The sequence below is a fragment of the Heteronotia binoei genome, chromosome 2, assembly GCF_032191835.1.
Source record: "Heteronotia binoei isolate CCM8104 ecotype False Entrance Well chromosome 2, APGP_CSIRO_Hbin_v1, whole genome shotgun sequence".
Classification (NCBI taxonomy): domain Eukaryota; kingdom Metazoa; phylum Chordata; class Lepidosauria; order Squamata; family Gekkonidae; genus Heteronotia; species Heteronotia binoei.
Window position 1 is genome coordinate 22,190,126 of NC_083224.1, and position 16,911 is coordinate 22,207,036.

The following is a 16,911-nucleotide window of genomic DNA, read 5'->3' on the forward strand; positions in this document are numbered from 1 at the left end:
TGTTGGACTGGATGGGCTATTGGCCTGATCCAACATGGCTTCTCTTATGTTCTTATGTGTGACACAGAGTGTTGGACTGGATGGGCCATTGGCCTGATCCAACATGGCTTCTGTTATGTTCTTATGTGACACAGAGTGTTGGACTGGATGGGCTATTGGCCTGATCCAACATGGCTTCTCTTATGTTCTTATGTGTGACACAGAGTGTTGGACTGGATGGGCCATTGGCCTGATCCAACATGGCTTCTCTTATGTTCTTATGTGAAACAGAGTGTTAGACTGGATGGGCTGTTGGCCTGATCCAACATGGCTTCTCTTATGTTCTTATGTGACACAGAGTGTTGGACTGGATGGGCTATTGGCCTGATCCAACATGGCTTCTCTTATGTTCTTATGTGTGACACAGAGTGTTGGACTGGATGGGCCATTGGCCTGATCCAACATGGCTTCTCTTATGTTCTTATGTGAAACAGAGTGTTAGACTGGATGGGCTGTTGGCCTGATCCAACATGGCTTCTCTTATGTTCTTATGTGACACAGAGTGTTGGACTGGATGGGCTATTGGCCTGATCCAACATGGCTTCTCTTATGTTCTTAATTATTGTCCAGGCCAGGGCAATCCCATTAGATCTCAGAAGTTATGGAGGGCTGGACCTGGTTAGTATTTGGGTGGGAGACCGTTATGGAAGTCCAGGGTCGCTGCACAGAGACAAGCCATGGCAAACCACCACTGTTGGTCTCTGGCCTGACCTGGATGGTCCAGGTTAGTCCAGTCTCAGAAGCTAATCAAGGTCAGCCTTGATCAGTAGTTGGATGGGAGATCCCCAAGGAAGTTCCAGGGTCGCTACACAGAGGCAGGCAACGGCAAACCACTTCACCTCCATTCATCTCTTGCCTTGAAAACGGGGTCACCATAAGTCAGCTGTGACGTAACAACACACAAAAGAAGTGTGTGTGCAAATCCCTATACCACAGCACTCGGGCCTTCTCTTGGAACACGAGTCATAAGTTTCAGAGACACAAGAACCGTATAATTCCTCGAAGTAGCCAGTGTGCACCAGAATTCTGTGTGGGTGTATAGAACCTTCAGAATTCAACTTCCTCCATACATCTGCTCTTAAATTTTTTGGAAAAGTTTCTAGACCTTGTGGGTTGAAAACAAGGCTTGAAAGAATGTGAACAGTGCTTGCTGAAATCTCACAAAGTCAAAGATGTGTGGATGGGTGAACATGTCCAGTGATGGGAGTGTGAGACTTCATGACCTTTGTGTAATTCTATGTCAATGGAGGAAATTTCCATAACTTATGAGGTTGCTTTTTTTAGTGTAGGGTACATACAACCCTGAGCCATAGCTGTGATGGATTGCTCCTGCAAGCTAAGCATTGCTAGAATGTAGGTCGGGGGTCACTTGAGGTCAGACTTGGGGCTGTGCGCAGGAAAAGGGCTTATTTGGAACTCTCTGCGTGGCTTGTGACTCAGTTTGGTGTAGTGGTGAAGTGCGTGAACTCTTATCAGGGAGAAGGGTTTGATTCCCCACTCCTCCACTTGCAGCTGCTGGAATGGCCTTGGGCCAGCCATAGCTCTTGTAGGAGTTGTCCTTGAAATGGCAGCTGCTGTAAGAGCTCCCTCAGCACCACCTACCTCACAGGGTGTCTTGTTGTGGTGGGGGGGAAGGTAAAGGAGATTGTGACCACTCTGAGATTCAGAGTATAGGGCAGGATATAAACCTAATTTCTTCTATTCATATCTTGAACTGAATGAGTGGTTCAAACCTTTTTCAAGAACATAGAAGAGCACATCTACATCCATGAGCTGGAGTATAAATCTGCAGTCTTTTTCTTCTACCCATGTGGCAAGTGCTAGGAATTCTAGGCACGATACAATGTCACACACACACACACACACCCCCCCCCGAACACACAGCTAGTATTACTGATGTTCAGACTTCCTTTATGGGGTAGTTTTAATGCTCTATTGAACACTTGAAGCGGTCTTATACTGAAGATTTCAAATGTCAGTATTGTCTACTTAGACTGGCACCAGCTTTCCAAGGTCTCAGGCAGACGTCTTTTCACCTAATGCCAGATTCTTTAAACTAGAGATGCCAGGGATTGAACCTGAGGCTTTCTGCATGCCAAGCAGATGCTCTTCCACTGAGGCGTGACCCCTCCGCACAGCTCTCCAGATTCTCAGGCTGTGTTTTTCCACATCCCCTACCACCTGGTCTTTTTAACTGGAAATGCCGGGGATTGATCCTGGGACCTTCTACATGCCAAGCAGATGCTCTGCCACTGAGCCACGACCCCTCCTCTTACATCTTGCTTTGAATGCTGCATAAAAAGAGCAAAAGACCTCCTCCTAGACACACTTTTAAAGAAGCAGGAACAACAATTCCAGTGTGAGGCACATGTTTTTAATGCTCAGCTGCATGAAGTCTTGTGCATGTTTGTACATGAACAGATCTCTTCTGTTCATTGAATGTACACTAGAAAGCTGCATTGCTAAAGAGGCTTCAGTTTAGATATCGCATTGATGTATTCTGCCCTTTTTCTTCCTCTGCCAGCTGTCCTGAGGCATCGGGGAGTTAAAGTTTGTGTTCTTGAATGAGCTGGAGGATTAAGGTGACATAAACCTGCATACAGATTGGACTAGGACCTCTGATTAGTGAAGATAGTGCATTCCGATATATTTTGTAGCTTTTCTCCTGTTTATTTGACACTTTAATCCCAGCCTTGACTGGCAATGTTCTCTTGACTCACAGAAGCTGTATTGCAAATGGCTTTCTTCCGTGAGCAGCTGAACATTCCAAGCCAATCTGTGTTGGAGGGTTTACCAACACAAGCTGAATACAGTATAGATGATTCACTTTTCTATTATCCCTGGCATATGTCTCTGCTTGGAGAACATACTGCTTCAGTACTGCACAGCGCTATTAAAATAGCACGAAAGGAGAAATCCTGAGAAACTAATTTTGTTTAACTTAACTATTTACTTGGGAAAAGGTTTAGGGATTCCTGTGTATAGCGCATACTCCCTGTTGCAGTTAGGCAGTTGTGGTTAGACTGTATAATTTTTGCATCATTTTCCAAGTCATGGTAATATTTAAAGCTTTGCTTCAGTTCCGTTCACAGATTTCTGGCTGTTTCCAGGTTGCCACAATCTTAATCCTGTCGCATTTTTAAAACGCTCCATCCTGTTAATTCTGATTCCTGTGTAACCTGCCTTGAGTTACTGGTGGACATAACTGGTCATGGGGTTGCCATCCTCCAGGTGGGGCCAGGAGAACTGGAATTATAACAAAGATCGGTTCCCCTGGGGAAAATGCTTGCTGTGGCATTGTCCTCTGCTGAGTTCCCTCCCCTCCCCAAACCCACCATTCTCAGACTCCACACCTAAAATCCCCAGTTATTTCCCAACCCAGAGCTGGCAACCTATAATCTGCTGGTATCAAGTAAACTTGCTGTAGGGTGCATTTGACCATGCAAGAAAGTAGGTCAGGAGCAGCTGGCCACAGTGAATCAGACTGCGGCACTCTGGTTCCTGCTGAGGCAGCCTTTTTTATTCTACCTGTGCAGCAAGTTGGAAATATTGGGTAATGGATACATGATAAAGGTTGCTTTGCTGTTTGGCTTTCTTGGGTACAGGTGACAGGCACCTGGTTTTTAGCGAGTGTGTGACAGAGTGTTGGACTGGACGGGCCATTGGCCTGACCCAACATGGCTTTTCTGATGTTCTTATGTCTGGGGCAGTGATGCTCTGTAGTTGATGTTGGGGGGAGGGGACAGTGGGAGGGCATTTGGAGTTCCGGCCCTGCTTTTGACCTCTCAATGGCACCTGGGTTTTGGCCACTGTGTGACAGTGTTGCATGGGGTGGACCATTGTCCTGATCCAACATGGCTTTTCTGATGTCCTTATGTCTGGGGCAGTGATGCTATGTATTCTTGGTTCTTGGGGGGCAAGAATGGGAGGACTTCTGGAATTTTGGTCCTGCTGGTGGACCTCCTGACGGCACCTTGGTTTTGTCCACTGGGACACAGAGTGCTGTTCCTTGGGAGGTGGTGGGCTCTCCTTTCTTTGAGATTCTTAAACAGAGGCTAGATGGCCATCTGACAGCAGTGAAGATCCTGTGAATTTAGGGGGAGGTAGTTGTGAGTTTCCTGTATTGTGCAGGGGGTTGGACTAGATGACCCTGGAGGTCCCTTCCAGCTCTATGCTTCCATGACTGGATGGGCCATTGGCTTGATCCAGTGTAGCTTCTCTTATGTACTTATGTCTGGGGCAGTGATGCTGTGTATTCTTGGGGAGGAGAGAGTGGGAGCGATTCTGGAGTTCTGGCCCTGCTGGTGGACCTCTTGATTGCTGTTGGGTTTTGGCCACTGTGTGACACAGTGATGGACTGGATGGGCCACTGGCCTGATCCAGTATGACTTCTCTTACATTCTTATGACACGCAATGTACCCTTTGGCTCCTTCTGAAATACCAGGTAGCAGATGTATTTTATGAGTAACGGTCCTTAAAGGTATGTGTTCTCTTATGCGTGTATGTGTATTCTGACAACAGGCTCTTGTTTTGTGTTTCAGGGTTTACAACAGCACAAGAACAAAGATCAAGAAACATGGCAGCAATCCCGTCAAGCGGCTCCCTTGTGGCAACCCATGACTACTACCGAAGTAAGAAGGGGAGAATGGGGGGGGGGAGGGTGGCAGTGTAGGCTTGGTGGAAGAGTACCTGTTTTGGAGGCAGAAGTTCCTGGCTTTTGTCTCCGCTTCCAGGACCTTGGGCAAGGTAGCTCAGAAATGCCTTTGGAGGTGCTGCCAGTTGACCGATACTGGGCTGAATAGACAGGTGGATAATTCTGCGGAAGGCAGCTTCCTATGTCCAGCGGCTCAGCCTTGAGTTTTGAGGAATGTTAATAGAAATGCCAGTGGTTTACACAGGGGTGTAAATGGGACCTTGTCAGGCTGGGCCATGTGTGTCATAAAACGTAATGCCAGGTAGCAGAGAGAGAAACTTTATAAAGGATACAGACAACACAATTAAATATGTTTTTAAAGAAACATAAATAAAACATGCTTCAAACATTAGCACTTGGTGTTCTTAAAGGTGCTTTTTTTGTGTGTCTCCCATGGGATCCAGGGAACTAGGCAAAGGAAGCTCTGGCTCTTTCCTTCCTTCCCAGGGAACCAGGAGAGGGAGGAACCTCAGCCAATAGAAGGGAAGGGAGGCTTGGCTCAGTAGCTCTGCTGTGCAATTGAGAGAGCCTGGCAAAGCAAGCTTTCCCTCCCCCCCCTTCCTCCCCAAGGGAGGAGCCTCAACCAATGGAGAAAAGAGAGGCTTTGCTCTGTAGCTCCTGTGCGATTGAGCAAGCCTGGCAAAGCAAGCTGTGATGCAGAAGGAAGCAGACAGCAGCCAGTTGAATGGGGGCCTGATTTGGCCCCTAGGCTGCATGTTTGACACCCTTAGTCTAAGTGGATTCTCATAAAGGAACATCATTTCCACATGTGCAGAATAGAACCATAGCTTGGATCTGCTGAAGTATTTCTGTAGATGGAATGATTAATTTTTTCACTTCTGTCTATGACCCAAAATGCTCCCTGGAATGCCATTTTAAGGGGGGGGGGGATTTGGGGTCTCCATCGGACGAGAGCTTAGCATTGTGGAAACCCATATCTGAATTTTGCAAGGAAAGATTCCCAGAGCAGGGTGCTGGATCGTCTCCTCTTGTTAAGTCCCTGTATTAGGTTAAATCTCTCCCTAAGCGTACAGGAGGCCATATGGGAAGAGAGCAAAGGCGTTGCTTTAGATCAGACCCTTAAAAGGCCAGATCCACTGATTTGGCAAAACAAAGGCTGTTTTTAGACACCAGGCAAATGCTAGCTTGCAGGATTTTGCTTGTCTTACTCTGGGCTCTCGGCCAGTTTTCATTTCAAGTGTGACAAGCAACTGGTGCTGCCAGCGAAGTAAGGGGAGGCTGACATTCCCACCCCGGGTCTGAGAATAGCTATTGTGCTGGAGAGCAGCTGCTGGGCTTATTGCAAAAAGTGTGCACAATTCATTGTTTCCTTAAAACATAACATGGACACCAAAATGCGCACCCCCTTTTCACACACATCCATTGGCAGCGGAAGGTTGTTACTTGTCCGGTGCTCCATGGGGTTACTGGGGCAGTTAGAATGGAGTCTCCATCTTTCCTTCCTTCACAAGAAGGCTTTCTGAAGCTGTGGTTTGAACTTGGAGTCCAAAGTGAGTGGTTGATGTCCAGAGCTCCATCTAAGCTGTGGAGTCTTGTGAACAAGAATTCTACTTTGTGAGCTACGGCATAAATTACTTTGCTCTGGGGGCATTTTTCCTGAGCTGAGACAAAAATGTGTGAGCCAGAGGCTAAAAAACATGAGCTAACTCACACTAACTCAGCTTAGAGGGAACACTTGGATACAAGATCTGCCCACTTTCTAAAAGTGTTTAGCCAGCAACGGGACCACTGATCTAGTTGGGGGGTGGAGAAGAGCCTTTCCATCAAAATCTGACAACAGTTTTTTAGGCGGGGGAAAGATCAGGCTGTTCTATCAGTTGGATCTTTCTCCTTTATCCCCTTGAAGTTAACCAATAAGATGGATGCTCTTTGACTGGGAGCAAGCATCGTTTGGGAGTATTGGAAGGAACTCTCAGGCTCCATCCCATGCTAATGCTGCCTGCCCGTAATCTGAGCAAGAGGGTCAAATATTTGGTTGGTCTAAAGCAGGACCTAATCTGTTTTGCAGGGCGTCTGGGTTCCACTTCCAGCAACAGCTCCTGCGGAAGTTCTGAGTACTCTGGGGAAGTGATCCCTCACCATCCGGGTAAGTATCCCGGCTCCCTTTTAAGGAAATGGGAGCCAAAGGGACCTTGCTTGCTGTTGTCCAGTTGGGCCATCTCTGGAAAGGGTCTAGGGGTCTACAAAGGGCTTTTGGGTGTGACACGGACCATGGATCACTGGTAAAAATGAACTGCCCAGATGCATTGCTTACACTTGGACTGAAACTATATGGAGACGGAATTCAACCCTTTGGCCCACAGTTGGATTTGCTAATTTTTTTTATGCATTTAAAAAAAAATTTCTTGAAATGCAGCAACACATAATCAGAAATGGTATACAGAGCAAACATCACATCTGGTTCACAAACTGAAAACAAACTAGTTCTGAGTGCAGTAGTACCTTAAAGGTAAAGGTAGTCCCCTGTGCAAGCACCAGTTGTTTCCGACTCTGGGGTGATGTTGCTTTCACAACGTTTTCACGGCAGACTTTTTACGGGGTGGTTTGCCATTGCCTTCCCCAGTCATCTACACTTTCCCCTCAGCAAGCTGGGTACTCATTTTACCGACCTCGGAAGGATGGAAGGCTGCGTCAACCTTGAGCCAGCTACCTGAACCAGCTTCCGCTGGGATCGAACTCAGGTTGTGAACAGAGGGCTCCGACTGCAGTACTGCAGCTTTACCACCCTACGCCACGTGGCTCTGTCAGTAGTACCTTAGAGACCAACAAAATTTTGGGAGTTATCTCTCTTGCCCCCCACAATTCGAGGCTAGTCCTATCGTGTTAAAATGAGCTTTATGACCGTGTCCCAAGAACTGTATGCTGCAATCCTAAACTCTCTCTTCATTGTAAGCTTCTGGTGGGGAGCGGATCTTCTCAAAGAGAAGGCTCACACACTTTCTGGGGCACCATTTTGAGAAATCTTCCTGTTGTGGATTTGACGTGCATCTGTCTCTTTCTAGGTCTCCCTAAATCTGACCCAGGGCACTGGTGGGCCAGCTTCTTCTTTGGAAAGACGACTCATCCGGTCATGACAACAGTGTCAGAATCCCCAGAGAAGTAAGTGGCCTTCTGCAGTCCCAAAAATCTGAACTCTCTTCCTAGAGAGGATTGTCTGTCCCATTCTGTTGCCATCTTCCACCACAGGTTGAAGACTTATTTTGATTTCTGGGGTTGCCTCATTGATCTCTTCTTCCTTTGTGTGTTAAATTGGTACTTACGGCAGCCCTATGAATGTTCTCCGAAACGTCCTGTTGTTAGCATCCATTTTCTTGCAAACTGAGGGCTGTGATTTCTTTCACTGAGTCAATCCTTCCTGCCCAAGTGTTACTTTTTGAATGCTTTTGTATATTTTAGCTCTGGTTTTAATAGGTTTAATGGGTGTTGGGGTATTTTTCCAGCTGGTTTTAATGGTTTATGTGTGATCTTAAATGTTAAATTTTTTAGTCTCCTTGGTGGCCCTTGTGAGGGCAGAAAGGTGGGATGAAATTTTTTTGATAAATAATTTTGTAAGGCAATAAATAAAATAAGAGAATCTATACTGCAGGAAACAGAACTAGCTTTTGTAAGCTGGATGGACTTAGTCAAGATGCCCATTTGAATTGAAAGGGATTTGATTCAGTGGAAGTTTCATGAAGTGTTCCTAGGGTGTGAATTGTGATTGGTAACAGGATACTGAATAGAACTCCATATTCAGAGGTAGTCAGCTGCTAAATCTCAGTGCCAGGAGGAAACATCAGGGGAAAGCATTGACTTCTCTGCCCTCTTGTTGGCCCTTCAGAAGAACTGGTCACAATGTGAAACAGAGTGCTGATCTAGATGGACCACTGGTCTGATCCAGCAGGGCTCTTCGTATGTTCTTATGAAGGCCTCAGCCTTTGTGCCCTGTTCTCAGTCCTCCAGAGGAAGTGGTTTGCCACCGTGTGAGACAGGATGCTAGTCTAGATGGTACCACTGGTCAGCTCCAGAAGGGCTCTTCTGATGTTCTAACTGTTCCCAAATAACCTTCCTCCTTTTCCTAACCATTGCTCATCTTTTGCTTCCCCAGCTCAGGAACTTTCCGGGTGGCAGACGGCGTGATCACATGTGGCCTGGCTCAGGAAGTGATGAGGAAGCGCCATGCCAGCGAGCCCAGCAAGCCGAACTCCGGACCCTCGGCGTGAGGCGGCTGAGGCCTCCCTCTGGCAGACGTTTCTGACTTGAACGCTAGGAGACAGAGCCCATTTTCCACTCCCCCCCTCCCCTTAGAGTAGGCAGGCTGCTTCGGCTGACTAGACGTAGGTTTTTATACAAACAAAAATGGCAACTTGGGGGGGAGGGGAAGAATTACCTTCTTACATCATCCTTTTCTACTCTTTTTTGGTCAATGCAGCTACGTCTTTATTTGCTTCCCATGAAGCCTTTAATAACTTTGTTTACTTTTTACTTGCCTAATGGAAACTTAAATAAAGCCTGAGCAGCCTTTTAAATGGCTGGTGTCTGATTCAGCTTTTTCTGAAATCCTAACACGTGGCAGGAATGTGTTGGTAACTTCTGAAACCACAAAAGGCAGCAATGGCCTGTGCTTTGCAGTGGCTCCTGGGTCACGTTTCTAAACCAGGGGTTTCCAACATGGTGCCCGTGGGTGTCATGGCAACCAGCACCTTTCTTGGAGCCCGCTGAGTGTTTTTATGGGATTTTTATCCCACCATTTCCTGCAAGTGGGCTCAGGGTAGGGTATGGCGCACCAATACACACATTAAAACGGTTAATATAATTTTAAGTTTGGATCTAAAACCACTAAACCTACATGATGGTGAGATGGTATTGTCTAAACCTCAGGGACATGGCTTTTCTTGTAGCAGGAACTTCTTTGCATATTAGGCCACACCTCCCTGATATAGCCAGTCCTCCAAGAGCTTACAGGCTTAGTACAGGGCATACTGTAAGGTCCAGGAGGATTGGCTACATTGCGGGTGTGTGGCCTAATATGCAAAGGAGTTTGTGCTACAAAAAAAGCTTTGCTCAGGGATATAACAGTGTAACTCAGGAGGGCCATTGAGGTAACTATTAGACCCAGCTTGTGATACAAATTAGTTCAGCAGATAGCATAGGCTGGTTGAAGGGGCTGGTTAGAGCAGGGGAGGCTAGATATAATGAGGCACAAAAGACCTGATGGAGCAGGGCCAGTTGGGATTTTTCTCCAGCGAGACTTCTGATTGGCTGTGCAGTTTTTTTTTAATGTTGCTTTGGCAATAGTTGCCATCATGACAAGAATCTTTACTGTGGGTCTGAAGGCAAGCTGCGGCAGCCATTTTGTTGTAGCTGGCGCCATTTCCTGTGGTAGCCGTTTTGTGGCTGTGCCCACCACACTGTATCAGAGTTTCAAAGGTGCCCACTGGCTCAAAAAGATTGGGGTCCCCTGTTCTAGGCAGTGCCCAAGGCCCTCCAAAACTAGGAAATAGGCCCCCCTCCCCTCCAATGCTTGTCAATGCCCCCCTCTGCCTACCAGATGGCATTTTCCTCCCCTTGTTACTTCCCCATCCATCCTCCCCTCACACTTGCTCATTTACTACTCCCCCCCCCCCCAGTGCTCACTCACCCTTTCCTGACTGGTGGAAATATGGTTGGGGGCAGGGCTCATGACAAGCAGATGGTAGCCAGGGAGGCAAGTGGTTGCAGGAGGGCAGTAATGGGGCCCACCAGAAGATCTGGGCTTAGGGTTGCCATCTCCAAGTTGGGAATTTCCTGGAGACTCGGGGAGGGGAGCCAGGGGAAGGACTTCAATGGGACATAATGTCCCAGAGTCTGCCTTCCAAAATGGTCATTTTCTCCAGGTGAAGTAGGGTTGCCGGCTTCCAGGTGGGACCTTTGGCTCCCCTGGAATTACACCACCTCTCCAGACTGCAGAGATAAGAACATAAGAGAAGCCATGTTGGATCAGGCCAATGGCCCATCCAGTCCAACACTCTGCATCACACAGTGGCCAAAAAAACCAGGTGCCATCAGGAGGTCCCATCAAGCGGGGCCAGGACACTAGAAGCCCTTCAACCATCCCCACCCCCCCAAGCACCAAGAATACAGAGCATCACTGCCCCAAACAGAGAGTTCCATCAATAACCTGTGGCTAATAGCCACTGATGGACCTCTGCTCCATATGCTTATCCAATCCCCTCTTGAAGCTGTCTATGCTTGTAGCTGCTGCCACCTCCTGTGGCAGTGAATTCCACGTGTTAATCACCCTCAAGTTTCCTGGAAATCAGTTCCCCTGGAGAAAATGAATGCTTCGGAGGGTGGATTCTGTGGCACTGTATCTTAAGGTCCCTGTCCTTCCCAAGCACTGTCTCCAAATCTCCAGGAGTTTCCCAGCCTGAAGCTGGCAACCCTATCCCCTCATCCCTTGTGGGAGACCTGGCAACTAAGATGAACTGATCTCTGTCACCTGGGAATCGGTTGTAATCCCAGGTGATGTCCAGTCATAACCGGGAGGATGGCAACCCTATCTTGGCTTTGATAGCTGCGTATGCGCACACACACACCCCCCCTCAGGTATGCTGATACTAGTCCTGTTTTTACATCTACTCATGGGATTTGGACCAACGTTCCCTCTAAGCTGTGGAGTCTTGTGAGCAAAAATTCTACTTTGTGAGCTACTGGCATTAAAGTTCTGAGCAAGTGATTTGGCTACTGCACAAATTAGTTTACTTTCGAGGCATCCATCCTGAGCTAAGACAAAAATGTATGAGCCGGAGGCTAAAGAATTGTGAGCTAGCTCACACTAACTCAGTGGGAACACGGGTCAGGACTACAGTGGCAATTTCCTCCAGTTCCCTCTTCCTAGTGCAGAGTCCCTCCCCCCCCCATCCCAGCCATGTTGGATCAGGCCAATGGCCCATCCAGTCCAACACTGAGTCACACAGTGGCCAAAAAAACCAGGTGCCATTAGTGAGGCCAGGACACTAGAAGCCCTCCAACTGGCGTCCCCCTCCCCCAAGCACCAAGAATACAAAGTGTCACTTGCCCCCAAGAGTTCCAACAATACGCTGTGGCTAATAGCCACTGATAGACCTCTGCTCCGTATGTTTATCCAATCCCCTCTTCAAGCTGGTTATGCCGCCGCCACCTCCTGTGGCAGTGAATTCCCTTGGGGATCATGGGCATTTTGGAAAAAATCCATGCATGGGAGAGGGAGCAGAAGTTCCATTCTGCTTTTGGAAAAGGTAATCCAGATCCATCCAATGGCTTCAGCAAGGTCCTCAAGACATTTTTTCGTTTGTTCTTTCTCCTTGGAGTTCAGAGAGCACAAGGCTTTCTTTCCCTTTTTCTCTTCCTACACCAACACTGTGAGGTAGGCCAAGCCAAAAGGAGCTGGCCCAAATTTGCCCGTCAATCTTCCGAGGTGGAGCATAGCTTTGAACCAAGATGTATGAGATCATATTCTACCCCTAAAGTAGCCAACCTTCTGCACATGTGCTGAGGAATGGCACACCGAACCATTTTGCATAGCACGCTGGAGGACTTGTTCTGTGCTGCAGGTTTTGAGACCAAGCCCCTCCAAGTCTGGCAGCACCCCTGGGGTTCGACTTGCTCCTGTGCCATGTCGATCCAAATACAGCTCCCATCTTGGCTCTTCCTTTTTGTCCAGTGCATCAGCATCTTCACACACAGAGCCAGTTTGGTGGTGTGATTAAGAGCATGGACTCTTAACCAGGTTTGATTCCCCACTCCTCCACTTGCAGCTTCTGGAATGTCCTTGGGTCAGCCATAGCTCTAGCAGAGCTATTCTTGAAAGGGCAGCTTCTGGGAGAGCCCTCTCAGCCCCACCTACCTCACAGGGTGTCTGTTGTGGCGGGAGGAAAGGAAAGGAGATTGTAAGCTGCTCTGAGACAGATTCAGAGTTATGGGCAGGGTATAAATCCAATATCATCTATACATGTGACAGGCTTTTTGGCCCCTGAGCCAAAACAGGTGTCTGCATCTGCTGTAACCCCTACAGCACACGGACCTGGTGGGATGGGATCGCTACCTTGTGGGAATGGAGTGCTCAAGAAGACCTGTACTCCTTGTGAGTTGCAGGGGGCCATTCGTAGTGGTGGATAGCAATTAGGGTTGCCAGATCTGGCTTTTGAAATACCTGAAGATTTGGGGTGGGTGGGTTTTAGTGAGGAGGGTCATAAGAACCTAAGAGAAGCCATGTTGGATCAGGCCAATGGCCCATCCAGTCCAACACTCTGTATCACACAGTGGCCAAAAATTTATATATACATACATGCATGCATATATATATATATATACACACACACACACACACACACTGTGGCTAATAGCCACTGATGGACCTCTGCTTCATATTTTATCTAACCCCCTTTGAAGCTGGCTGTGCTTGTAGCCGCCACCACCTCCTGTGGCAGTGAATTCCACATGTTAATCACCCTTTGGGTGAAGAAGTACTTCCTTTTATCTGTTTTAACCCGACGGCTCAGCAATTTCATTGAATGCCCATGAGTTCTTGTGTTGTGAGACAGGGAGAAAAGGACTTCTTTCTCTACCTTCTCCATCCCATGCATAATCTTGTAAACCTCTGTCATGTCACCCCGCAGTTGACGTTTCTCCAAGCTAAAGAGCCCCAAGCGTTTTAACCTTTCTTCATAGGGAAAGTGTTCCAAACCTGTAATCATTCTAGTTGCCCTTTTCTGCACTTTTTCCAATGCTATAATATCCTTTTAGAGGTGCGGTGACCGGAATTGCACACAGTATTCCAAATGAGACCGCACCATTGATTTATACAGGGGCATTATGATACTGGCCGATTTGTTTTCAATTCCCTTCCTAATAATACCCAGCATGGTGTTGGCCTTTTTTATTGCAATCACACACTGTCTTGACATTTTCAGTGAGTTATCTACCATGACCCCAAGATCTCTCCCTTGGTCAGTCTCTACCAGTTCATCAGCAGGGTATAATGCCATACACACTACCCTCCAAAGCAGCCATTTTCTCAAGGAGAACTGATCCAGAGGAGGGCAATGAAGATGGTGAGGGATCTGGAGACCAAGTCCTACAAGGAATGGCTGAAGGAGCTGGGTATGTTTAGCCTGGAGAGGAGATGACTGAGAGGTGATATGAACATCATCTTCAAGTACTTGAAGGGCTGTCACATAGAGGATGGTACAAAGTAGTTTTCTGTTGCCCCAGAAGGTCATACCAGAACCAATGGGTTGAAATTAAAAGAGTTCTGAGGTAAACAAAAGGAAAAAAACTTCCTGACAGGAGTTCCTCAGTGGAACAGGCTTCCTGGGGAGGTGGTGGGCTCTCCCTTGGAGGTTTTTAAACAGAGGCTAGATGGAACGACTGCTGCTTGCACAGGGGACTACCTGTCCCTTTTAGATGGCCACCTGACAGCAAGGCTGATTCTGTGAATTAGGCAGATCACAAGAAGGATGGCAGGAAGGGTTGCATCAGGGCTTAGTTCTCATGGTCCTTTCTTACACGCCCATGGAAATGATGATTGCATTTTTCCCAGGCCAGTTTGGCCAGGGATCCTGGAGGTTTTTTGCCATCTTCTGGGCATGGAGCAGGGGTCACTGTGTGTGCTGGTGGGGGAGGTATTGGTGAAGTCCTTGCATTGTGCAGGGGGTTGGTCTAGATGACCCTGATGGGCCTATCCAGCTCTATGATTCTATGATCTTGGTCAGCTGGAGATCAACTGTAATATGGCAGATCTCCAAGCGCCACCTGGAGGTTGGCAACCCTAATTAACAATCTGTTGAAGACACTTTGTCTGCCATGACTGGTCTTGTAGAAGAATTCTGAACCTTACAGGAGCCTGGGATTCTCCACTAAATGGCTTGGAGATTACTAAAATTATTCCTGCTTAAAGCAGAAGAACTTTTTGGGAGGGGGTGGGATGGTAGAGGCCTGTTAGATCTAGACTTGGGGACTGCCAGAGTGTCTGCTCTTGCTGGATTCCCTGTCTCCCTTTCCTGGGGCTTTTGTCTAAGGATCTCATGATCTCTAGTCATACCCCTTTCGATGGCTGAAAGGGATCTCCCTTCAGTTTGGCGTAGTGGTTAAGAGTGCGGACTCTTATCTGAGAGAACCGGGTTTGATTCCCCACTCCTCCACTTACAGCTGCTGGCATGGCTTTGGGTCAGCCATAGCTATTGCAGGAGTTGTCCTTCAAAGGGCAGCTGCTGTGAGAGCCCTCTCCAGCCCCACCCACCTTGCAGGGTGCCTGTTGTTGAGGGGAGAAGATATAGGAGATTGTTGTCCTTGAAAGGGCAGCTGCTGTGAGAGCCCTCTCCAGCCCCACCCACCTCGCAGGGTGTCTGTTGTTGGGGGGAGAAGATATAGGAGATTGTTGTCCTTGAAAGGGCAGCTGCTGTGAGAGCCCTCTCAGCCCCACCCACCTCGCAGGGTGTCTGTTGTTGGGGGGAGAAGATACAGGACATTGTAAGCCGCTCTGAGTCTCTGATTCAGAGAGAAAGGTGGGGTATAAATCTGCAGTCTTCTTCTCTGTCCTGCAGAAAAGCTGAGAAGATCCATCCAACCTACTGATCTCATAGGAGTTTACTATGTCATATCTACCTCACCGCAATCCTGCGAGGAAGGTTAGGCTGAGAGTTACGGGGTGAGCTTCACAGCAGGGGTGATTTGAATCTGGGTCTCCTCAGCAGTAAATGGTCTCACCCAATGATCCCCAAGGGGGTGCCACAGTGTCAGAAGTTGTTCCTGGGCACCCACTTCATTATCCCACAGTCAAACCTGGCTTTTCTGAACCTCACCAGAGCAACATGGGTACCTTTGTTAGTCTTTCTGTGGCAGTAGAAAAGCGGAAGGTTCAATTCCCCCTCCTCCAATACGCAGCCTGTTGGGTGACCTTGGACCAGTCACAGCTCTCTCAGAACTCTCTCAGCCCCACCTGCCTCACAAGGTGCCCATTGTGGGGGGAGGAGAGGAAGGAGATTGTAAGCTGCTCCGAGACTTCTTCAGGTAGTGAAGGGCAGGGTATCAAACCGATTCTTCTCTTTCCAGGTGGCTGGAAAGGAAGGATTGCTGTTGAGTAGAAGAAGAAGAAGATATTGAATTTATATCCTGCCCTATACCCTGACACAGTATCAGAGCGGTCACAATCTCCTTTACCTTCTCTTCCCCCAGAACAGACACTGTGATGTAGGTGGGGCTGAGAGAGCTCTTACAGCAGCCACCTTTTCAAGGACAACGCCTACAGAGCTTTGGTTGACCCTTGGTCATTCCAGCAGCTGCAAGTGGAGGAGTGGGGAATCAAACCCCGGTTCTACCAGATAAGAGTCCGCACACTTAACCACTACACCAAACTGGCTCTCAGGTAGACATATTCAAGTAGACATATTCTTCCCACTTCAAGTAGACATATCCTTCCCACTTCAAGAAGACATATCCTTCCCACTTCAAGTAGACATATTCTTCCCACTTCAAGTAGACATATTCTTCCCACTTCAAGAAGACATATCCTTCCCACTTCAAGAAGACATATCCTTCCCACTTCAAGTAGACATATTCTTCCCACTTCAAGTAGATATATTCTTCCCACTTCAAGAAGACATATCCTTCCCACTTCAGCTTCCAGGGAACAGGCTTTATTTCAACAAAATCCTGTTATGACTGGATGCTTCAGTAGAACACAAGTATATGCACTAGTGTTGCCAGCCTCCATGCGTGTTAGCAGCCAGACTCCTCCTAAGAACATAAGAGAAGCCATGTTGGATCAGGCCAATGTCCCATCCAGTCCAACACTCTGTGTCACACAGTAGCCAAAAAAACCCAGGTGTCATCAAGTCTACCAGTGGGGCCAGGACACTAGAAGTCCCTCCCACTGTGCCCCACCACAAAGCGCCAAGAATACAGAGCATCACTGTCCCAGACAGAGAGTTCCATCAATACCCTGTCGCTAATAGCCACTGATGGACCTCTGCTCCATATATTTATCTCCATATGTTTCGTTAAACTGCTCCTCCTGAGGAGGGGCACTTAAGCACTTTTAGAGAGAGGGAGAGAGAAACATATTTCATATAGTATTGTAAGTGGAATTAGGAGTACAGGACTCTCATCCCTGGCTCAATAAAAATGGAAGCTGGCACAGACCTCTATAGCATCTGAG

General features: G+C 47.7%; 1 protein-coding gene across 1 annotated transcript; it reads left to right on the forward strand.

Moving 5' to 3' along the window:
• The first annotated feature begins 4,538 nt into the window (after positions 1 to 4,538).
• Positions 4,539 to 9,262, forward strand: PPDPF (pancreatic progenitor cell differentiation and proliferation factor). Its single transcript, XM_060230669.1, has 4 exons — positions 4,539 to 4,671; positions 6,763 to 6,840; positions 7,757 to 7,853; positions 8,842 to 9,262. Exons 1-4 carry the CDS (start codon positions 4,617 to 4,619, stop codon positions 8,954 to 8,956), a joined length of 345 nt encoding a protein of 114 aa, XP_060086652.1. The 5' UTR covers positions 4,539 to 4,616; the 3' UTR covers positions 8,957 to 9,262.
• Positions 9,263 to 16,911: the final 7,649 nt, after the last annotated feature.

Coding starts and splice junctions, on each gene's coding strand:
- PPDPF (XM_060230669.1), top strand. CDS start 4,617: ATGGCAGCAATCCCGTCAAGCGGCTCCCTTGTGGCAACCCATGACTAC. Junction 4,672..6,762: donor AACCCATGACTACTACCGAA/GTAAGAAGGGGA, acceptor TCTGTTTTGCAG/GGCGTCTGGGTTCCACTTCC. Junction 7,854..8,841: donor GTGTCAGAATCCCCAGAGAA/GTAAGTGGCCTT, acceptor TTGCTTCCCCAG/CTCAGGAACTTTCCGGGTGG.